This window comes from Elgaria multicarinata, chromosome 6 (assembly GCF_023053635.1).
Source record: "Elgaria multicarinata webbii isolate HBS135686 ecotype San Diego chromosome 6, rElgMul1.1.pri, whole genome shotgun sequence".
Classification (NCBI taxonomy): Eukaryota; Metazoa; Chordata; class Lepidosauria; order Squamata; family Anguidae; genus Elgaria; species Elgaria multicarinata.
Genome location: NC_086176.1, coordinates 98,902,292 through 98,927,176, shown reverse-complemented (window position 1 = coordinate 98,927,176; position 24,885 = coordinate 98,902,292). Strand labels below are relative to the sequence as shown.

Sequence of the window (24,885 nt, the reverse complement as noted above, 5' to 3'; positions counted from 1 at the left end):
TGTTATGCGTGAAAGTTGGATTGGGGTTTTATGCCATCTTAGTAGCACCTTTAGGGCTGCCTTCCTGAATATGGCACAATATAGTTCTAAGTGGAGGGTTTGTCTATATTTGCTTCCACATGTCATCTTTTATATACATGTGTGGCTCTGCTTCCCATATATTTTTCAGTGCCAGGGAGGAGCCTCCCACTTTATCTAGCAATAAGTCATAAATTGCTGAGGTCAAACCCTTATCTTTTTCTTTGGGGCCGAAACATAAGTGTTCAAAAGCAGTGAGGGGGCAAAGATCTACTCCCTGGCCAAACCTGGAATTTAGAAAAGTTCTTACTTGCCACTACTGGAACCAGGTAGGTTTAAAGCCGTTTGACTTTTCTTTTAGCTTACTATCATTAATTACTCGTATTACTTATGAATCAGCCCTTTAAGAAGTTCTTTTGGGGGGAAAGGTATCAGAGAAAGGTTAGAGACAATAACACATAAGGGCCCTCATCTGTCTCATTTTTTATTTTCCCGTTTTCGTAAAAATCAGACACCTTGATCCTGAAAAAATCCCTTTAGAAACACCCTTAATATGAAACCAGTAGTTTTCATATTTCTCCTATAGGTTTTCATATTTCTAGCAATAGCAAAGATGGATGAATAAGATACAATCCTAAAACCACTTATAAAGCAAAAGATTACAGCAACTCCTGATACACAGTGTAGTGGGTAAAAAAGATCATTCAGTCTGTACTTCACACTATCAGTGTGATGCACATTTGATAACACACTTTTTCTTCCAAAGTTGTGGTCAATAGCATCATCTTACCAGGAATACTCCCAAGTTGACTCCATTCACTCCACTTCTTGCTCCCAGTGAACATATTCTCATGAAGAAAGCAGCGAATCCTGACGTAGTGTGTAGTGCAATTAAAAGGCACGTCTGACTTCCAGGTCCAGTGGAGGAGAGTGTTTTTACCAGTTAATTTTGAAAGATAGGTCTCCTAAAAATGGGAAGGAGATGTTACAAGTCTCCATTTTTAAAAAAGTCATTGTCTGAACATTTCAGCTTCTTACTGGTACTGATAGGTCATGTTTAAGGTCCTGGATATAGTAAACAAACATGGAAGGCACAATCCTATGGAGATAGTCGTCATCCTATGAACCCAGAGGCTGCTGACTATCCAATGCAGGGTGGCCGAGAGATGAGGTGATCCCCCACCTCCATGCTTCGGTCACCCTGAGATTTTGCTTGTCTAGCTGGGGAGCTTCAGAGCGGGAGCGGAGAGGTTGCATGGTACATAGGAAGCTCCATAAAGCCCTTCTGAAGTCTCCTCCCCTCTGTGGCCCCAGGACCGCCCCTCTTGCCATCTCTCTGCTCCTTTTCCAAGTGCAGAGACATAACCGGCATGGAGAGAACCATGCCAGCCATGGCGGGACAGGGAGGGGAGCGCAGTTTCTGGGCTCCCAGGTCTCAGAAACTGAAAAAAATTAAGTCCCCACATGCTGTCTAGGGGACATAAGATTGTGTCCTAAATCACAGATCCCCATTTTGGACATCGATCCAACTTGCACGTCACACTAAACAAGTGTTTAGCAACATGTGCACAAACAGGAAGGCACTACTGCAATCTTTAGCCTTGTGTTCTTCTCCAACCCTGCTACCACATGGCCAGGATGTTATTGCCAGCATTTAGTTTTACTTTCCTGAATCTTGTCATGTTGTCCAGACCAGGGACTGAAATTTACAGCAAACTTCTGACAGTTTCAAAATAAGCCAACCAAATTGTAGGCCTCAGCTAGACCAGGGGATTGTTCCACATCGATATTGTGATTTTATGAACACGAGATCGTCACACTGGTCTACATGTGGCGTGCGACATCGCGGCTGCCATTTTCTTTGTTTTAAAGAAGAAGGAGCGCACAAGCGCTTGTGTGCAGAAGTTAAGTTTAAAAAAAAAATCCCCCGCTCCCCCCCAATGGGCGCACTGCTCCTCAGGAGCTCTGCATCCCGTGTGCAGGTCCTGGCTCCTTGCAAGGAACCACGAGGAACCAGGACAAACCATGACGCCTGCACACACATTCCGCGGTCTCGGGATCAGCCTGAGACGGTGGAAAAAGCAGGCTCAAAGACGAGGGTGAGATACCGGGGCAAGGAAGGGATCATCCCTCCCTGATCCCAGGATCCCCTGTGCGCCCTGGGATATCACCCCATCTAGCTATGGCCATAGTTTCTGAAGTTGACTCATTAAACTAACCAGAGTTTGCTCTAAACCACAATCCCAGGTCTGGAAGATACAAGCTGTCTTTGGGAAAAGCGAAACTAAATGCTCCCAAGGTTCAACTTCTGGTGGAAGGGAGGATGGGAGAAGGAACACGCAAACCTGAGATTTGCTATGGTTCCTTCCTGCTCATGCACATCTTGTTAAACCATAATTTAGCATGATGTGCAAGCCAGCCCAACAAAGGCCTGTACTTCAAAGAGACCAATATCACAGCACAGAAACTGGTGCACAAGTGGAGGGTGGAGCAAGAAAGAAGTACATGATCCCAAGCATTTTAGGAAGCCAAAGAACATCATAAGAACATAAGAAGAGCCCTGCTGGATCAGATCAAGGGTCTATCTAGTCCAGCACTCTGTTCACACAGTGGCCAACCAGCCGTCAACCAGGGACTAACAAAGCAGGACACAGTGCAACAGCACCCTCCTACCCTTGTTCTCCAGCAAGTAGTGTATACAGGCTTTCTGCCTCAAACATAGCACATAGCCATCAGGGCTAGTAGCCATTGATAGCCTTCTCCTCCAGGAATTTATCCAACTCCCTTTTAAAGCCATCCAAATTGGTGGTGATGCACCCAAAGCTTAATATCACCGTTTGAGCGACCTGTTTATGAATGTCACAATCTCCAGTACACTAAAGGTTGCAGTCCTACACACATATACACACACAATTTGGAGTAAGTCCCATTAGCGTTTACTTCCAAATAAAGATACATAAGTCAAGTTTCTAATAATTTGAAATGCATTGATCCAGATAATTCTACAATATGCATAAATTTAAGCAGGCTGCTCAATTTGGAAGCCTTCTTTTCTAAAGTACCCACAGTACTCTGAAGACTGAGGCCTTAGCTAGACCTAAGGTTTATCCCGGGATCGTCCCGGGGTCATCCCTGTGCATCTAAATGACATACAGGGGATCCCGGGAGCAGGCAGGGACAAACTTGGGTCTCTCAGGTCCTATTCTAGCACTCTAACCACTGCACCACACTGGCTCATATTCTGACTTTATAACCTTCTGAAGAGTGCTGATCTCCTTCCGTTTCATAACCTCCAGCTTTGCACTGGATTACATCATCTAGAATGTAGCTTTCAATTTACCTCCCTGGCTCCTGCTTCTTCATCAGCACCTCCCGTCTCTAATCTTTAAACATGTTTTTATTCAAGTACAAAATGACTCATTTTTAGTCACAGGCTATTTTTGTTACAAAGGTTTTTGACACATAGCACACAGGGCTCCATTCCAGAGTCCTTCGCCTCGAAAGCAAACAGGTTCAATATCCTGCCTTAGGAGAGATCTTCCCACTTCCGATGGACAGCCAGTGTGGTATAGTGGTTAGAGTGACTGGGGAGACCCAGGAACAAATCCTTGCTTGGCCACAAACTCAGTAGGCATTCTTGGGCCTGTAAAATCTTTCATAGGGTTGTACGAATACTAGGGGTATGCAGAGTCGGTCTTCTCTGCCTCGAAATCTGATCTGGAGTTCTGGAGAGTTCCTCGATTTCAGAGCCCCTCTCCTCTCTCCGCCTCATCGAATTACCCTCGAAGAACCGTTCAATATTCAGGTAACTGGTATTAACAGAAATGCTTACAGCTCCCTCATTTTTAAAGATAAAGAGATAAACCTTGGCACAGTGATAGCTCCTAAGGATTGCTTTAGCCCCACCAAGTTTGAATCAAATTAGTTCATTCTTTGATTTTATAGGATTTTTTTTTAAAAAAAATCCCCACTCCACCCTTCTCCAACCTAGGCTCCTCCAGATCTATTGGTCCCTTGCACCCAGGCACTGAAATAAAGAGCATGCCTGTGCCTTACTCAGCTGTAGAAGCTTTCTCACTCACCAGCCATCACAGCAGAACTTTCACACTGTGGAAATGTGGATATTTGAGTTCTATGAGTCCGAGCAGAAACACACTCCCTTTCAGCAGCCACCAATTAGAGTCTCCCACTTCCCTGAACACTGCGATTGGAGGAGAACACTGCTGTGGCTATTTCTATTGGTTAGCCACAGAAGTCAATATGAAAGCTACCCCTCACCCAACTCAGTGTCTTCCAAATATGGAGATACACGCACACAGCAGGTTAATTCCGGAGACTTTAGAAGCTCTGATTAGGCACGTTTCCATTCCGAGAGTATTCTATGGGTTTGGAAGCGGCCAATCTCTGCTCTGGAAGATCAAATGCTCCGCAGATTTTCGCGGTTACCAGATAATTCCGAGGCAGAGTGCACACCCCTAATGAATACAAATGGGGAAAGCAGGGGACCATATGTGCTCCCCCAGGTTCCTTGGGAGAAAGGACAGGATAAAAAAGTGATAAATAAAAAATATATAGAAGGGCAGCAACGTCAGTGGGAAACTCAAGGACTGTCTGCTTAACAATTTTTTTATTATTATTTTATTTCATTTTTATACCGCCCAATAATCGAAGCTCTCTGGGCGGTTCACAAAAGTTAAAATCATGAAAAGCATAAGAAAACAACCAACAGTCTGAAAACACAAATACAAAATACAATATAAAAAGCACAACCAGGATAAAACCACACAGCAGAAGTTGATACAGGGAGCATCTACACCAAGCAGGATATTGCACTATGAAAGCGGTATATAAAAGGCAGGAGCTGCACTACTGCTTTATAGCAGTATTGAAGTGCACTGACAACTGTGACACATACCATATACCTCTTTCATACCACTTTAATAGTGTTATATCCTGCTTGGTGTAGATGCGTCCTGGGCCCCAACAGTTGTCAGTGCACTTCAGTACTGCCATAAAGCAGTAGTGTGGCTCCTGCCTTTTATATACCACTTTCATATCGCTTTCATAGTGGAATATCCTGCTTGGTGTAGATGAGCCCATAGATTAAAATACGGAATTAAAACAGCAAGTTTAAATTTAAGTTAAATTAGGTGTTAAAATACTGAGAAAATAAAAAGGTCTTCAGCTGGCGACAGAAGGAATACAGTGCAGGGGCCAGGAACAATTCTCAACAGAGAGAATTCTGTAAACCGCCCAGAGAGCCCTGGCTATGGGAGCGGTATATAAGCTTAATAAATAAATAAATAATAAACAGTCCACAATTCCCAAGTATTCAGTCCAACCACTACACTGTGCTGCCTGTTTATACACATCCAGAAATTCTAGTGATACACTTTGCACTGCATTTTGCTGCAGCGCCTCTTTTGTGTGTGTTTATAACGGATTGCCCCTCAAGGTTGGGATAGATTTAAATATGCACACATAATCAATGGAATAGTATGGTAAACTTACCAGAGCTACTTCCTCCATGGGGTCTTTTCGCAGGATCTGAATTTGCCAGGTGGCATCCATTTCATATGGAAAGTCTGAACCCCCATCATACCACTCCAGTTCAAATGTGTCAGAGAAGAAGTTGGGAGTCAATCTAAGAATCACCGGAGCACGAGGAACCAGTGCTGGAAGGAGGGGAGAGAACAAACGGCCCAATTCACATGAATTTGGTTAACATTATTTAATTGCTACATGTCTCTTGCCCTAAACAGATGCAATCCCTCCTCATTCGGAATTCTTAAAATCTTTGAATTTATTCGTAGTTCAGATTCACTCAACTGCTCTTCTCCTACCATGAGGAGAATTTCTGTTCTTGTCCAGTGAAAACAACTGTACAGAAATGAGGTTGTGTGAAAAGTAAAATAGGTTTTCTCTAGCCAATATAAATTTCCCAAAACAATTCTTTTTTTAGATTTGTCGAATACGTATTCATCAGAATGCATTTGACCCTTTACAATGAGCCAAATCGATGCAGCTCTCACTAAAGACATGTAACATTGATAAAATAAAATAAAATGTTTTCAGAGAAGGGAAACCAGAATGATCAGGGGTCTGGAAACAAAGTCCTATGAGGAGAGACTGAAACAGCTGGGCCTGTTTAGCCTGGAGAAGAGAAGATTGAGGGGAGACATGATAGCACTCTTCAAATACTTAAAAGGTTGTCACACAGAGGAGGGCCAGGATCTCTTCTCGATTCTCCCAGAGTGCAGGACACGGAATAACGGGCTCAAGTTAAAGGTAGCCAGATTCCAGCTGGACATCAGGAAAAACTTCCTGACTGTTAGAGCAGTGCGACAATGGAATCAGTTACCTAGGGAGGTTGTGGGCTCTCCCACACTAGAGGCCTTCAAGAGGCAGCTGGACAACCATCTGTCAGGGATGCTTTAGGGTGGATTCCTGCACTGAGCAGGGGGTTGGACTCGATGGCCTTGTAGGCCCCTTCCAACTCTTCTATTCTATGATTCTATTATTATATGTACTATAAGCAACTGGTTATGTCGTAATTGATGACTAAAAAGGACTCAAAAGAAAATTGTCTGACCAGATCAGACATCAGTTTTTTTATACATACGCACACACACATGCACACTTTTCAAATCTTGCTTCAAGGAGTTCCACATTCTAGGACTCAAGTTAGTTATGCCAGGCAATCTGCGAGATGCATCTCATATAACTTGGATATGTTTGCTCATTTGCAAGGACAATCTTAAAGCAGGTTTGCTTTTTTTCGGAACACAAAATTACTTAAGGAGCAGTGTATTGGCACTACAAGATACAGCTACATTGAGAGAACAGAAGATTAGTGGCAATGCCACTAATGCCACTAAAGTTCCACTTCCTTCAAATAGGAAGAAACCATAATTTAATGGTAAAATATATGCCTTGCATGCTGAAAGCCCCAAGTTCAGTCACTCATATCTATAATTAAAAGTAGGTATAGGACAGAAATTTCCCACTTTTGATTTAATACGTGAACCAAATTGCAGCTGTCCCTTAAATTCACATTTCTCTGAATTTTGCAACGTAGCTCTCCAATCAAAAAATGTGTACAGAAATGCACATATTCAGGAAAGTAAACAAAAACACATGAAAACGCAGGACATTAGGGGAAATTATTTACAAAAAAAGCATTTATTAGTGACATGCACATGAAAATGGATAACAAATGTTTGAGTACATTAAAAACAAATAACAAAAGAATTCTCAAACTGATGCAAAAATGGGATGAACCAAATCTCAGATTAGAAAAATGAGAAACCGAGAGAAAGAGTGATGTGATGGGAAGGTTCTTCAAAATTGATAGATTTGTCCATCCCTAGTTAAAAGGATTAGGTGACAGGAAAGATTTCTGCTCTAGGCCCTAGAGAGCTGCTGCCATCTAGACAAACTCGCTAGATGGACTCTGACCTAACATAAGGCAGCTTTCAATGTTACTTATGTTCTTCCTTAGATTAGACAGTTTCAGCCTCACTACTATAATCTTCCTATTTTTAATACCGTGATCAAGGCGAAGTTAAGCACTATTAAGTTTCAATGATTTCAATAGAACAGTGATTGAAATCTATGAGGTTTTCATGTGCTTAACTTTAGCTACATTCTTTTTGGCTGAGTATCAAGCCAGCCTAATTCATTTATTTATTTATTTTATTTACAATATTTATATACTGCTCCCCGTTCAAAATTTTGGAGCGCTGTACAAGATAAAATAAAATTAAAACAGAACAAAACGCTTTAAAATAGATTTTAAAAGAAGCAAAATGTACAAAATTCAATACACATCTGCCCTGAATCCCCTTGAAGCAAGCAGCAACGTCCAAGCCGTGTCCTTATGACAATGCGTTGAGAAAATCTGTACAGTTGAACGTTACTGTTTGAAAGCTTGTAGTACTCAATATTGGGCTGCTTCCAAACATATAAACAGAGGCCAAATTATTATGAAAGATGAGATGCTTTTGTGGAAGATTACTGCCTGGCTGAATTCCAAGATAGGAAATACTTCTAATTCATCCCCAGTCCCTTGTATGCTCAAAATGGAGAGCTCTCCCTTTCAATTCTCCAAACAGAAATAACAGGAGGACTTTATGCAGACAGCAAAGTTCTGAAGTAGGCTATATTTCTTCTGGGAGACAGACAGATATAGATGTAGATATAAACACACACACACACACACATTTCTGTCTCATGCAAGACAATCATACATAATGAAATGTAAATACAATAACTTTTCTTATGCATTACCCTAGTTTCCTTCCTATGCACGCAATGAAAGAACTAGAAGATCAGAAACCTTATTTATTATCAGAATTAGAAATTGTGTTTCCTATATGGATAGAAGTGTTCAAATTGGATGGAAGTGGCCCTGATTAAAATTCTGCACGGACAGAAAAAGCGTACTGAGCTCTAGGTACATGAGAAGCTCTGCATAGTGCCTTTATTTTAAATTGTTGTTAAAATAATATTAAGAAGGTTTAAGGCCTTAGATAGACCTAGCGGTCTAGTGGAATGGAGGCGTGAAGATCTCGTGGCACACTGCACTGCCCGGCCACACGTTCCGCGGTCTCGGGCCATAAGGGGAGGGCGAGATCCCGGGGCAAGGGAGGGATCATCCCTCCCTGATCCCGAGATCCCCTGTGCGTCATGTGAATGCACAGGAACGATCCCGGGGATCACCCCGGGATTTCACCCCGTCTAGCTATGGCCTAAGAGGGAGGCATATGTGAGCCTAAGGCAAATCTAGACTACTTTATGCTATGCTAAACTATATTTTGGCATGACATCCAAACACCATAGTTCAGTTAAAAGTGAGAAAGTAAGGCCAGTTGCTGGATAAAGGCAAAATATACTTACAAATATCTTTCTCAGTCAGCGGAAATGACTTTTTAGTTATTGGGTTTTCCACTTCTCCAGATGAATTCAAGGTGGAGATCTCTACTCTAATAGGGTCAAATGAGATAAATGGAAATGTTGCCTTTTTACCCTCAGTTATTGAACATTTGTCATCGGGGGAAGTGCTGAAAAAGATAAATAATGGAAGATAAATTTGAGCTATGTTTCGAATTCATCATGGGTACTGCAATGAAAGCGTTCAAAATTATGTCAGAACATCAAACGTCAGAACAACAAAATTATGTCAGAACAACAAACATCTGGCAATAGGAAAATTATCTTTCTTGAAATCTGCCCAAAGGAACCTTTGGATTATCATTAAGAAGCATCTTTACTGCTTGAATGATAAAGTCACTGGCTGTGTTGTGAAAAGAAAAAAAGCCTGGAATTAGCATTGAATAAGGACCACAGAACAAAGAGACCAACATTATTTTCAGCCATGGTCATACCCTACACAAAAGACTCCCAAAATAGCACTGGGATTATTCAGTCAGCATCTCTTGCCCTCCTCCTTGTGTCACACTTCACTTTCAGCCTACTAGGCAGCACAGCCCACCGGAAATTCCAAGCAAGAGTAGTGAAGCAAAGCAGCTGAAATTCAATGGTCAAGCTACATATTACTTTTAACAGGTAGCCTGCAGCCACTGCAGTTTTTTTTCCTACTCAAAGGTATGCCAGGGGTTGGGCTTTCTGGATCATAGCCCTAGTTTGATGGGTAGTGGGGATTTGTCCCCCATTATGGTCCCAATCAGTAGGCCTGCACCTATACATTGGCTCCAAAATGAAGGGACGGTTGCTTTTTTAAATCTATGCAATTGAAGGCAAGGGGATGGATGGACAAGGGGTGCGGGGAAATGGTTAACGCCGCACACATTAGGATCCTGATCCATTTCAGGTCTCTACACTTAAGTTTTGAGCAAGAAAATAGAACTGATATAGCTGCATGCGACATAGAATAGCAGAGTTATTATAATAATTATTATTCATTACATTTATATACCGCCCCACAGCCGAAGCTCTCTGGGCGGTTTACAACAATTAAAAATAGTAAACATTAAAAGTATATAAAATTTTAAAAACATAAAAACAGTATAAAAACAACAGTATCCATTTAAAAACAACAATTCTGGGGTCCATTAAAAACAAACTTAACGTTGTTAAATGCTGTTAAAATGCCTGGGAGAAGAGAAAAGTCTTGACCTGGCGCCGAAAAGATAACAATGTTGGCGCCAGGCGAGCCTCATCGGGAAGATCATTCCACAGTCGGGGGGCAACCACTGAGAAGGCCCTCTCCCTTGTTGCCATCCTCCGAGCTTCCCTCGGAGTAGGCACTCGGAGGAGGACCTTAGATGTTGCGCGCAGTGTACGGGTAGGTTCATGTTGGGAGAGGCGTTCCATCAGGTATTGTGGTCCCAAGCCATGTAGGGCTTTATAGGTTAAGACCAGCACCTTGAATTGGGCTCGGAAACATATAGGCAGCCAATGCAAGCGGGCCAGAATCGGTGTTATATGCTCAAACCTCCCTGTTCCAGCTATCAATCTAGCCGCCGCATTTTGCACAAGCTGCAGCTTCCGGAACGTCTTTAAAGGCTGCCCCATGTAGAGAGCATTGCAGTAATCTAATTTGGAAGTTACCAAAGTATGGACAACTGAAGCTAGGTTATCCCTGTCCAGATAGGGGCGTAGCTGGGCCACCAACCGAAGTTGGTAGAAAGCACTCCGTGCCACCAAGGCCATGTGAGCCTCAAGTGACAAAGATGGTTCTAGGAGAACCCCCAAGCTACGAACTTGCTCCTTCAGGGGGAGTGCAACCCCATCCAGAACCGGTTGAACGCCCCCATCCGATCAGAGGAACCACCCACCAGCAGCATCTCAGTCTTGTCTGGATTGAGTTTCAGTTTATTAGCTCTCATCCAGTCCATTGTCACAGCCAAGCACCGGTTCAGCACATCCACAGCCACACCTGATGAGGATGAAAAGGAGCAGTAGAGCTGCGTGTCGTCAGCGTACTGATGACAGCGCACTTCAAAACTCCGGATGACCGCACCCAACGGTTTCATGTACATGTTAAACAGCATGGGGGACAAGACCGACCCCTGCGGAACCCCATACTGGAGAGTCCACAGGGCCGAGCAATGTCCCCCAAGCACCACCTTCTGGAGCCGTCCTGCTAAGTAGGAACGGAACCACTGCAATGCAGTGCCCCCCACTCCCAGCTCAGCCAGACATTTCAGAAGGATACCATGGTCGATGGTATCAAAAGCCGCTGAGAGGTCGAGGACAATCGACAGAGTCACACTCCCCCTGTCTTTCTCCCGACATAGGTCATCATACAGGGCGACCAAGGCTGTTTCCGTGCCAAAGCCAGGCCTGAAAACCGACTGAAATGGATCCAGATAATCAGTCTCATCCAAGAGTGTCTGGAGCTGGCCCGCCACCACCCGCTCAAGGACCTTGCCCAGGAATGGAACATTTGCTACCGGCCTGTAGTGACTAAGATTTTCCGGGTCCAAGGAAGTTTTCTTCAGGAGTGGTCTCACTACCGCCTCTTTCAGACGGTCTGGGACCATTCCCTCTCGTAGAGAGGCATTAATCACCTCCTTGGCCCAGCCGGTTGTTCCATCCCTACTAGCTTTTATTAGCCAAGAGGGACAAGGATCCAGTACAGAGGTGGTTGCACGGAGTTGGAAGGGGCCTATGGGCTCATCTACACCAAGCAGGATATTCCACTATGAAAGCAGTATATGAAAGGCAGGAGCCACACTACTGCTTTATAGCAGTATTGAAGTGCACTGCAGGATCTACACTACTGCTTTATAGTGGTACTGAAGTGCACTGACAACTGTTCACTATAGTGGTACTGAAGTGCACTACTATAAAGCAGTAGTGTGGCTCCTGCCTTTTATATACCGCTTTCATAGTGGAATATCCTGCATGGTGTAGATAAGCCCTATAAGGCCATATATATGGACTCAATGGCCTTATATATAGTATATATACTAAATAAATTGCAGTTCAATGTGGAATCGGGACAGAACAAATTTAATACTGGAAAAATGAGAACCTGAGCAAAATCATATTCAATAGATCTGCCTATAACTCATTGATTGATCTTTTAAGGGTACAATCCTATGCATGTTTCACCAGAAAAAAAAGTCCAACAACTCCAAACATGCCCTAGCCATCGCTGGGTCATGCTGGAGGTTATAGGTCTTTTTTTCTGTCAAAACATTGCACCCTACATCTTCTAACCAAGACACAGCAGATAGTGGAAACCTATTGGTGGTTTGGAATAGATATGCCATCATGAATTACAAACCAAACCAGAGTAGGCATAGTGGTGATCAAAGTGTTGAACATGCATTACCTAATAGCAATCCTGTAAATTATGTTAGAATTATTATCCCCCATATTGTGGATGGGCGGGGGACCAACGGACAGATGAAGAATGTCATTTTTAAGCTCACCTACTAAGTTCATAGCAGAGGAGAGATTTGAATCATCTCCTTAGACACCATAGTACACCAGTTCACCAACAAGAAGTACAAAAAATTGTCAATAAACAATCAGTTGTTACCTGACATCATAACAGAATTTATAACTATATCCAAGGCTAGCTGTTGAGGCTGTAGTCCAAGTGCAGGTAACTTCAGTAAAATTCTGTGTTATGCATGTCAAGTTCTGAAGCATATGTGAAGAATCTGGAATGACAACAACATTAATGTTAATGAACAAACAATATAAATCTGTGCTCTGAAATATGTAAAAACAATTAACACTAATCATTAACATATAAATAAGCCAACATTCCTGTTTTCTTGGACACATTTCGTAATAAAAGCACAGTCTTAAGCTTTAAACACTTGCAGATGTTTAGCAGCCTAGCCAGACTCCTCAAAACATTCCAAACACATTTTAGGCATATTTACACCATGGGCAAACAGGTTTGTTAATCCTTCCCTTTCCCCAGACAGCTACAGTCTTGTGAAGGGAAGATGGGGGTCTTCAACAGGTAATACTCAGCACCTCTCCACAGTACAGTTTCCCAGAATTCTTTGAGAGAAGCCATGATCAGGAAAACAGCTATAAAACAGGCACACATAACTAAAATCACAACAAGGATCTGAATTTTGGACACTGAGGCTGCAATCCTATGCATGTTTAGACAGAAAAAGTCCTACAACTCACAGCCTGCTCCAGCCAGCCAGGCTGAGAGTTTCAAGACTTTTTCCTGTCTATACCATGCAGAGGACTGTGACTTTAATAAATCTGTTTTTAAAAACCCCCAACATGCATCCAGATCTTTTAAAGGAAGTTCAGATTGAACACCTCAAAATGAAGATGGTCTCTAAAAATGCTTGCCAGGGGGTGTTATGTACAGTCAAGTTAAATTACCTAATTTAACTTGACTGTACATAACAGTCAAACCACTGATAGTTAAACCACTGAATCCCAAGAGTCTTCGTTTACTTGCATCAGCTAGGGATGGGTGAGATATTTGCTTTGTCAGTTTTTGTTTTTAAACAGGTTTATCCAATTCATACCTCCCAGAATCGAATACAGAAGTGAACACAATTTGTCATAGGAAATTGATACATTTCTCAGCTTGCAACGCATTCCACAAAACAAATAATAAATGTGATGAACAACATGCCCACATTTTTAAAATGTGCAAAGAAAACTGTGCGTTTCTATACTGGGCGCAAACAAACTTTAGTCAAGGGCTGCACAAATGCAAAAAAATGTATACAGTAGAAAAATGTGCGCAAAAGCAAGCGCCATTTTTTTTGTTTGGGGAAAAGAAAAAAGAAAAGCACATACAGAATGCTTTATTAAAAAAACCCTGCTACACTGCATCTCTGTTTAAAAATAGGCACAGATATCATCAGGAATAGTCTACCTTTAAAAGCCAACTGGCACGGGTACGTAATCCCAAAACATCAAATCAAAACACAAGCCACAGACCACTAAACCATAAACCACGACCAAAAGTGTTAAATACAGGAAGTACTTTATTATCAGCTTTATGTGTCTGATTTATCTGATGAACATGCACAAGTAGATCCAGCCAGTTTCATTTTCACTAGGGCAGCAAGTTTTAGCCAACTAAAATGAACCAATTTAAGCATCAATTTTAAAATGGGAGCCAGGTTGATTAATTGGCCAGGTCTCTGCTCCCAACCTACACAGAGCTCCACCAAGAGTGTGTTTAGGTGGGAAACTATAGGGCTCGGGTCCAGGTTACTTGAAAGACCGTATTCTCCCTTATAAGCCTGCCCGTGCTTTAAGATCTTCTGGAGAAGCCCTTCTTTCAGTCCCACCATCTTCACAGGCGCGCTTGGTGAGAACATGGGAGAGGGCCTTCTCGGCGGCTGCTCCAGTGCTTTGGAACTCTCTTTCCGCGGAAGCTAGACTGGCTCCCTCCTTGATGGGCTTTCGGAAGCAGGCTAAAACTTGTTTGTTCCAGAAGGCCTTTGGAGAGTAATTTGGTCCTCCATCTATGTTAATGACTTATAATTTTGTTGTGTATTTTAAACTTCTTTTTTTTTACATTTCTTTTCCTATGTTTTAAAATATGTTTTAAACTTTGTAATACCGCCTTGAGGCCCAGTATTGGGCAAAAGGCGGGATAATCATCATCATCATCATCATCATCATCATCATCATCTATGCTAGAAGTTCTCTGGCAGCTCCTCACCTTGGAGAGTTCAGCAGGAAGCCAGATGACACAATGGAGCAGCTTCAATGTTTCACAGAAGTGTGCTCTTGAAGGATTATGGCAATGCTAGAGAGGGTGATGGTTGAGTGGAACTAGTGACTGTCTCCATGCCCTGTTTGGCCCCAAAGTGGGCACTCAATTCTGGTATCAGTCTGTGAAAGTTCCTGAAGGGCCAGCAACCTCACTATCCATACCCACCTATTGACTTTAAGGTCACAGGCTAGAGCAGTGTCCCTAGACCCTCCATGGTGGAGGTGATAGGGTAGCAGGGTTTTATCGAGAACTATGTGACACAGTCCCACACCCTGAAACTCTGTTTGTAGCCATACTACCAACATAGGTGTGCTCAGCACATTTCATCAGGGTGTGCGGCCGGGGATTTTTTTTAAAGGCAAACATTTACTGAATACTCAATCATAAAGGACATTAAACACTGTAGACACTGTGGAGACACAGTGGAGACACAGTGGAGACACAGTGGAGACACTGTCGACTCCACGTATGGCTTGCCTGACCATGGGAGGGCCGTTACAGGTGAGGGGGAGGAATGAGGAGACGCTCTTCAAGCCCCAGCATTGGTGGGACTTTGTGGTGACACTGGCCAGAAGAAGGGCTTAGGAGGCGATACTGGCCTTGAGGGGGCCTCCTCCTGGCCTCTTTGAAGTACAGCTCCTGGCAAAGAGGTTCCCAGCAGAGCGATTCCTTGAGGCCAGTTCACACTCCTACTCTCTAAACCTCTTGAGTTCAGTATTAGAGCAGTATTGCTCTAATACTGCCTTCCCCAACTTGGAGCCCTCCAGATGTTTTGGACTACAACTCACAGCATACCTGACCACTGACTATACTGGCTGGGGCTTATGGGAGTTGAAGTCCACAATATTGGAGGACATCAGATTGGGGAAGTCTGCTTTAAAAAGTTGCTATTCTGTGCACTTACCAAATGTCTCAATCTATCAAAACAGTGAACGAATGTCTTTTGGCTTCCAGCACCTTGTCAAATGACTCATTCTTTTTTTAACTCACAGAGAGAAACCTGGCTATAATTTAAGGAGCCAAATCTTCAGTGGTGCTGAACAAATTCAATGGTTGAAGAATGTGATCAAAAGACTAGAGGCAAATTTTAAAAGACGCCCTGCAACTCAGAGGCTCATTATATCAACAATAATATTTTAAATTAATTTTCCAGATAATCTTCATCTCCTCTTCTATTTATATTAGCTACGTCTATCAGATAGCTAAACATTATCTTCCTATCTAGAGGCAGAATTTCTCTGAATTACAGGTGCTAGTGCAAATAGGAGAGGGCAACAGAATGCAGCATCAGAATGCATTTGGACTGACCTAGTAAGACAGACCATGGTTGAATTTGGATGCATGCTAAACCATGGTTTAGTGTTACAAAGATGAACCTGTGCAAGCTTTGGGTTCAAACACTTTCCTCTCCTCCTCCAGTGCAGCCATAAGGAGGAAATTGGAAGCTTCCACTTCAGGGACTGTGCTTTTAAAATTAACTGTGGTTTGTTGTAACCAGCTTCATAAACTATGGTTCGATGTTGGCTTATTTCCAACATCGAATTTTACTATGTTTTATTTATTAAACATAGTAAAATTAACCACACAACAGACTGTGGTTAATCTAAATAGAAGCAAGAGCTTCTGAATTCTACCTTCTGGCCACGGCAGGGGGAAGGAGAAGCACACAGTCAAGGATCATTCTCTTAATGCTACACCCTGGTTAATCATTAAGTCCAAACAAGACTGTGCTCATATGATCATGGTACAAACATTTCACAGGACAGCCTATGCACGTTTCTTTACCAAATATTCTACATGACTGGCAAAAACATGAGAGTTTCCAAAGCCGCAGGTTTCTTTTCAGCTGTCAAGAGACTCTTAAGAGCCCAAAAGGAAGCAAGAGAAAGTTTAAAAAAAAAGTTATATTTCTGATTTATAGCTGGCCACATCACTAGGTCTTAAAAAAATAACCCAGGGCACCACAATGAGTCACTAGCAATTACGCAGCCTCCCCACAATGGCTTTGATGTGCATGGTGCAGCCTGAGCAACCTTTCAGCAGGGAGGCCTGATCCACTCATCATACCAGCCTAAACTGCTTTTGCTCCTCAATGCACGAGGGACGCAGCTATCCCAGCAGCTGCAGAGAACTAAACTGCACGTAGAAGACGCGCACGAGAAATCCTTCCATGCAGAACTGGCCTTTCCATATGGTAAGTCGAGGCAAACTATTTCAGGAAGCAGATTGGAGGGACGGCAAATTGCACCTTAAAAGCAGCTTCCCCGGCTAGCCTTTTTACACCCTCCCTGAGCGCCCCATTGATTTCCCCACCAGCTCGAACCCTTGCCGTGTCATTCTGCTCTCCTCTTCTCATGCCCATAACATCCATTTCCTCCTGGCTTCGTCACAATCTTTCACACATCGTCTCATAAGGATTGGCAATTGGCACACTGTACAGAAAGGGAGCTAGCGCCATTTTGGGGCATTGCAGCTTGCAACTGTGCTTGTGCATGCATGCGCCTGTCTCCAGCCCGAAAAGAGGAAAAAGCTCACACTTAGCCCCAGTGCTGACTTCCCAATCTGTTCCAAAGGGGAAGCTTTAAATCACACCTTCCCCACAACTTTCCAGAGCTACCCAGAGAAGGAAAGTAAGATGGGGGCAGTATCTGGGAAGCACATGCCCATAGCTCCTAGGCTGCCTATGGGGCTAATTTCACAGAATTGTGGAACTGAAAGGGACCACCAGGATCATCTAGTCCAACCCCCTGCAATGTGCAAGAAAACCAATTCAACCATCCATAAGAGATGACTGTCCAGCCTCTTGCGAGCAGAGAAGGAAGTCCCAGAAATAAACAAACAGACACCAGAGTTTAGGATTAAATAGGGCCTCTTTATTTACACATGGAGATTTTCCCCTCCATGGATCTGTGTGTGAATGTGCAGGACTCAAGCTTATTTCCTCAGGCAACTAGCCTGCCCAGCAGGGCAACCCACTCAGCTGAAAACAAGGGCCGGGTGACCTGGCCCCCTTTTCAACTACACCTGCATGTTTGGTGAGACCGACCCGCGTCATCAGGCTGCATAGCCAAGTAGATGAGACAAGAAAGTCCCCAAAGGCAAACCATATCCTGACACGAAAGCTGCAAAGCCCCTGAGGAGCAGGACCTCTGGATTGCCAATCACCATAAAGATGCCAAAGTGCTCACCATCCCTAACCTGACTTTCCAAAATTCCTGCACAAAAATGGCTTCATAAAACAATGGGGAGAACTCCCCCCCCCCTCACTTTTCTGTTTTTTTTCCTGGGCCTTCATATCTCTGTGAGCCTCGTGTGGCGCAGAGCGGTAAAGCAGCAGTTTCTGCAGCTGAAACTCTCCCCACGGCCTGAGTTCGATCCCAGCAGAAGCTGGTTTCAGGCAGCCGGCTCGGGTCGACTCAGCCTTCCATCCTCCCGAGGTCGGTAAAATGAGTACCCAGTTAGCTGGGGGAAAGGTAATAACAGCCGGGGAAGGCAACGGCAAACCACCCCGCTATAAGGCCTGCCAAGAAAACATCAGCGAAAGCTGGCGTCCCTCCAAGAGTCAGTAATGACTCAGTGCTTGCACGAGAGGTTCCTTTCCTTTCCTTCCTTTCATATCTCTACACACATGCATACACGCACACACAAACACACAAATCACACACCTCTTTATATTATACTTCCACACAGCCTACATTACCGCACGATCCGGAATGTGATTTCATTATTAAAATTTATTAAACAAATGTGACATACTTATTAAAATTTATTAAGCAAAACCATAACTTTTGTTAAATAAAATGTATTGTTTATTATTCAATAATAAATAAATTTATTATTATTCCATTTGAAATTTATTTCAAATTTATTAATATAAATTTCTCTCCGTGTTTTACAGAAACAGAATATGTGCATAACATGCATATTATTGAGACAATCCACATTTATTAAAAGGTGTGTTATGCAAAGGAACCTATACGAAAATAGTCAGTTTTGAAAATCTTTGCTAATAAAGAGTCCTATAATCAGAGAAACAGAATTCTGAAAACTTGCATGGATCTTGCAAATTAGACTGCTTCATAGAAGTTTCCCTATTTCTTTCTTGCTAGTCATAAGGTGAAAGAGCTATCTAGACTGCAGTCAATATCTGTAACTTTCCCCTTAATAGTTTGTTCAAGTACCTACTACCATCACTACCCTATTTTTGTTTTAAAAAAATCCTGACTCCTATCATTTTCTACCCTCTTTCAAGAACTCAGTGCTTAGAAACTTGAAGAAGGATGGAAACCTAAGAATTTCCTCAGAAATTGCAAATGCCACTTTTAATGATTGTGCAGGCTGACTGCAGAAATCATGAAGCTCTCTGCCAACAGCAAAAACGGATGAATACATATTTTATCACATTTCTACCCCGTCGCTAAATGCTCAAGGCAAGCTGAGAACATCATAAAAAATCATCTTTGATCTTTCATGTCCTAAGAGAAATAGGCGACGCATAACACTTACATGAAGCAATACCTTACAGCGTGCGCATCAAATGAAATGAGATACGGAACTAGCGGGGAAACCATCACAGCAAAACTGACAGCGAGACACATCAAATTGTACCAACCTGTTTCCTGACAGTGGCCCAAGTGGTTCAGGAGATACAGATGTGCTACTGCCAGTAGACAGCAGGGAAGTCTGTTAATCCACATTCTTTTACAATTCACTACGAAGAACTGGTCACCTTAAGCAGGAAAGAGCATCATCGTTTACTCCGACAGGATCTGGTAATTAAAAGGAAGAAAAAAAAATGGTAAGTTTTCCAAACAGTGTTATTGGCTTCCGTTGCTGGAAGATATAAGACACCAATGGATCAATGCCAGTGCATCTGTGGACACAAGCCGTGGAAGACGCTATGCATTACGTATTGCATTGTCCTCCTCTTTGCAGAGCCCCAAAGGAGCCCATGTCTGGCTGAAGCCACTGAGAGCCTTCCAGGCAGAAGCACCTTTGACAAAAAAATCTCTTACTTATTGTCAGCGCAGTTTAAATAGGTCACACTACGAATGTTTATTCAGGAAGCAGCTGCACAGAAAATTAATTCTAATATGGTAGCAGATGCTGAGCCTTCCGCCCGCTTCATTTAAGAGTTAAATGGCTAGTAAATGACTAGGTAATTTTGTAGACTTAGGGCCAAGACCGATGCAAAATCAGTGATTTTTAAAAAACATAAAAAGCACTGGGTGTGGAAGAAGTGGGGCAGAGGAAGCCTAAATTGCATTGGGTAAGCAGCATTAAGAGGAAGAGTGATCTAACCCAAGAGGTTTCCCCAACCAAAAAATCATCCATCTCCTGGTTCTGAATTTTGAAAGGGTAGGGAAGAAGAGAAAGGAAGACACGTACAATATAGCTTCAAGGGAGAGTTCAGTCAAGAAAACTGTGCCAGAGGAAGGCTTTAAAAAACCCACCTTCCCCTGTACTGCAGCTCTGCCCCTTGATCCATTTTCTCTCCCCCACTCCACCCAATGTACTTACTCTCAGTGGTGGTTTTTGTTTTTTCGTTTTTGAAAAATGAAACCCATCAGGAGACCCAATCAAGCATTTCCACATCTGTTTGACCATTGCTTGTAAGGCTGCAGTACAGTGTGTTATATTTTGTTTCCACAGGCAGAGATTGTATTTTCTTTTACACCCCTGCCAACAAAGCAAGTGTATTTGTGGTTGGCTCTTTTCAACCTAAACATTTCTTTGCAATTAGTTGAGTCAACTTTTGGCTTTCAAAAGTCATCTGAACAGAGGATAAGCATGCTACTTTTAAGAACCATATAAAATGACCTTATAAAAAATTGATTATTTGGCAGTTAGTCTGGAATTACTCCTATTTGGCTGTGTTCTTTTAACCAGATATCTACTGTGAGTTTCCAAAAGCTGGAAGCTTACTGAGGCCGTAGCTAGAACTAAGGTTTAACCCAGGATCATCCCAGGTTCATCCCTGCCTGAGCGCTGGAAGCCCTGTGTGGCACTTAGATGAACAGGTTTGACCCCAGGACAATCCTGGGATAAACCTTAGGTCTAGCTATGGCCTGAGACTTCCGTCCTTCCGTTCCAATTAGACGACATTCTCCTTCCTCACAGAAGTGTTGTGAATACCTAACATCTGGCTATCAATAACTTTATTTTATGTATGATTGCAAAAGACATACATACAGAAGCATTGATACATCTGACTATATATTGCAGGAAAAATCTGTAGAATTTAACTCCCCACTCCAATTTTGGGGCAACTTTAAGTCAAGAACCACATCCTATCAAATCTGGATGCTGGAACCGATGGAGCCTTGATACGAACTAACAGAATTTTTCCTAGATTGCTTTATTTTAATGTAGGCCTGGATTAGCACTTTAACATCCACAACTATGTGCAGAAAACTAAACTGAGTTTCAGTCTTACTAATATCTTTTCAGTTAAATCAAACGGGGGTTATCTCCACTCTGATATCAGGAAGAGCTACGCAAGAAAAATAATCCACTCAATCTTTCTTAAATTGTTGTAAACCGCCCAGAGAGCTTCGGCTGTGGGGCGGTATATAAATGTAATAAAATAAATAAATAATAAATAAATAAAATTAACTGGGTACAAGCCTCTCCCCCTTCCCACCTCCCTCCCAAACATGTGAAGTGCCAGAACATACTTTTATTATATTCACAAGAGCAGAGTTTTAATATTTTGTAAACTGCTCACTATTTGACCTAGTGGTGTTTTACATCTACGTTTAAGATTTTGTTTCCCACTTGTCTTAAATTAGTCATCCTCAAAATAGCCAACATTATTCTCATTTTCCATTTTTAGACAGAGAGCAGAGTCAAAGGCCATGTCTAGATCTCCTGGCTTTCTGGGAGGGAGGGAGGGAGGGAGGGAGGAGGATCTCACAATTTTAAGATCACGAGATCCTCCCCCTCAGTCCACACGCAGCCACGCGACATCCCGGGAGGAAGGGAACGTCACGCCTGCCATTTTGGTTTTTTTATATATATTGAAGATGGGCGCACGAGCGTTCAATCGAAAAGATGAGGGTTGTTTTTATTTTTAAAAAAGACCCCACTCCCCTCCTCCCACCCCTGATGGGCACAGAGCTCCCGAAGAGCTCTGGGCCCGGTTTACTCGCAAGGAGCCGGGACTAAACTGGGACCGGCTTTTTAATAATGTATTAGTTTTATATGATTTTAATCATTTATATGTATTTTATGGTGTTTTGTATCCAGAGGGAGAGGCGGGTAAGAAATAAAAAAATAAAATTAATTGCAAGGTGCCAATGACATTTTCTAAAGCCAGGATCAAATTTTTAGGTGCGAGGGTGGTTTGTTTACAGACTAGCCCTTTAGCTGTGGATTTGCTTTTCAAGGTTGGAGAATACACTTCCCGTCAGAGGACAAGCAGGGAACCCGAGTTGAAAATTATATCATGTCTTTGGCAGTGTTTATAGCTAATGAGAAACCGCCCCCACATAAAATCAGGTTCTTTAAATCCCTCCCCACCGCACACACATGACTAATAGTCTGCAATGACAATACATGATCCTTCAAGCAGTATATTTTGCAATTCATTGAAAAACAGACAACAAGACGAGGCAAGAAAGAAAGAAATCTCTTCATGCACGTGTTTGTCACAGGGTGGAATGGGGAGGCATATATTGCATGCCTCAACAAGTGCCCTGCTCAGTTAGAAACAGAAACAGAAATTGTCCAAACAAGTAACAATCTTGTGCTAATATTTGCTTTTGCTTTTTGTTTTGGCCTACACGTAACTACAGCACTGACACCACGAGTATACAAAGAGTCCACTTTACCTCAAGCCCAGCTTGTAACTCAGCTCTTATTTACTTTTCCCCTATTTGACCCACTTTCTGCAGCTTAGCGGTGTTCTAGCTTAGGTAGGCTTCATTGCGAGCATGGCCCACCTCTTTTCCTCCAAGGAACACAAGGCTGTGCACATAATCCTCCTCCTCTCCATTTTATCCTCACAACAACAACCCTGTGAGGTAGGTTGGGCTCAGAGTATGTGACTGGGCGATATCCCAGGGAAAGGGAGGGATCATCCCTCCCTGCTCCCGGGATTAACTGTACGTCATGTGAATGCACAGGGATGATCCCAGGGCGATTCCTGGGATATCACCCCATCTAGCTATGGCCAGAGACTCCACACACTCCCACATTCTGAAGTGGACAGTCTACCACCTCTTACTCCTAGCCAGACACAAAGGTTGGCAGGATGGGGCACCTGCTGAGGGTCCACACTCCTCTTCTTCGCCATTGTAACCTGCATCTTTATCTGCCTCTTGCTCTGGCCCAGGCAATGGCGGTGGTGAGAAGGAGGAGCAGAAGATGCCACTGCCTACTTGCTCCCTGGCTCTCTGGCTGACAAGCAAGCAATTGATAGCAATGATGAAAGAGAGATTGAGGACATAAGAACATAAGAAGAGCCCTGCAGGATCAGACCAAGGGTCCATCTAATCCAGCACTCTGTTCACACAGTGGCCAACCAGCTGTCAACCAGGGAGCCACAAGCAAGACATGAGTGCAAAAGCACCCCCCCACCCATATTGCCCAGCAACTGGTGTATGTAGACTTACTGCTTCTGATACTGGAGGTAGCACATAGCATCAGGATACCCTTTTTCTCCAGGAATTGATCCAATCCCTTTTTAAAGCCATCTAAAATGGTGGCCATCACCACATCTTGTGGTAGTAAATTCCATATTTTAACTATGCGCTGTGTGAAGAAGACCTTATTTTTATTTATTTATTTATTATATTTTTATACCGACCAATAGCCGAAGTTCTCTGTCCTTCCTTATATCTGTCCTGAATCTTCCACCAATCAACTTCATGGGACGACCCCAAGTTCTACTATCCTGAGAGAGAGAGAAAAATGTCTCCCCGTCCAAATTCTTCACACCATGTATAATTTTGTACACCTCTATCATGCCTCCCCAAAGCTGAACAATCCCAGCTGTTGCAACCTATTTTCATAGTGGCGATGCTCCAGCCCCTTGATCATTTTAGTTGCTCTTTTCTGCACTTCTTCCAACTCTACAATGTCATTAAAAACAAGTTAGTGTTTATCCAGGAACTGGAAGGTTCAAGGGGTTTATCATATAGAAGATTGGTACAAAGAAATATGGGATATTGCTATTAATGATAAATTAACATGTAACATGAGAGTCAGAAGAGGAATAATAAAAACGAATGATTTTGAAGTAATATGGAAACAGTTTTTAGACTTTGTATTATTAAAGGGGAGAGGGAAAACACCTCCAGAGGAATTAATGAGATTTTGGAAATCAGAATAAGATCCCGGGGTTGGGGGAGCACGTTAATGTTAATCAATGATTATATTAAATGGAATTAAGTTAAAATATATGTTTATTAATTTGTTTAGTATGTATTATTATGTATTATGGGGTAGTGTTTTATACTGTATTGTTTGTATTGTTTGGAAGTTTAGAAAAATAAAAAATTATTAGGAAAAAAAAACAAAATAACAAATTAGTGTGGTGATCAGAGCTCTACACAGTACTCTAAGGCCGTAGCTAGACCTAAGGTTTATTCCAGGATTGTCCTGGGGTCAAACCTGTTCATCTAAGTGCCACACAGGGCATCCAGAGCTCAGGCAGGGACGAACCCGGGATGATCCTAGGATAAACCTTAGGTCTAGCTATAAATAAATACATAAATAGCTATGGCCTAGGTGTGGTTGCACCATAGATTTGTATATAAGCATTATGATACTAGTAGTTTTATTCTCAATAAAAGAGCAATAGCAGTGGGTGACAATGGTGGTGAGAAGGTAGATTCACTAAGAATGGGGGTCCACTGAGGGTCTCTTTTCGAAAAGCTCTCCAAAACTGGAGCCAGCATTGCCCATAGACCCGCTTTTCCCAACCTGGTGCCCTTGAGATGTGATGGCCTACAATTCCCAGTATCCCTCAGTCAGTGCCGCCAATTGTCATAAATAACATGAGATATAGGCCAAAACAAGTGGATATGTCTCCCAAACCATCTGGCCCATCTTTGATTGGCAGTAATGGACCTAATCTGCACCAAGCAGGATATTGCACTATGAAAGTGGTATGAAAGCAGTATATAAAAGGCAGGAACCACACCAAGCAGGATACAGTGGTATGAAAGCAGTAT

At 42.7% G+C, this 24,885-nt stretch overlaps 1 protein-coding gene across 3 annotated transcripts in view; it reads right to left on the bottom strand.

Moving 5' to 3' along the window:
- LIFR (LIF receptor subunit alpha) overlaps window positions 1-24,885 on the bottom strand; it is a 114,907-nt gene that overhangs the window by 49,155 nt on the left and 40,867 nt on the right. For all 3 annotated transcript variants that reach the window (XM_063128136.1, XM_063128137.1, XM_063128138.1), the window contains exons 2-6: window positions 19,320-19,476; window positions 12,533-12,656; window positions 8,917-9,080; window positions 5,530-5,693; window positions 809-983 (exon numbers count right to left, since the gene is read on the bottom strand). In XM_063128136.1, coding sequence (XP_062984206.1) covers window positions 809-983; window positions 5,530-5,693; window positions 8,917-9,080; window positions 12,533-12,656; window positions 19,320-19,404 — 712 coding nt within the window. In that variant the 5' untranslated portion in view covers window positions 19,405-19,476. The remainder of the gene's footprint in view (window positions 1-808; window positions 984-5,529; window positions 5,694-8,916; window positions 9,081-12,532; window positions 12,657-19,319; window positions 19,477-24,885) is intronic.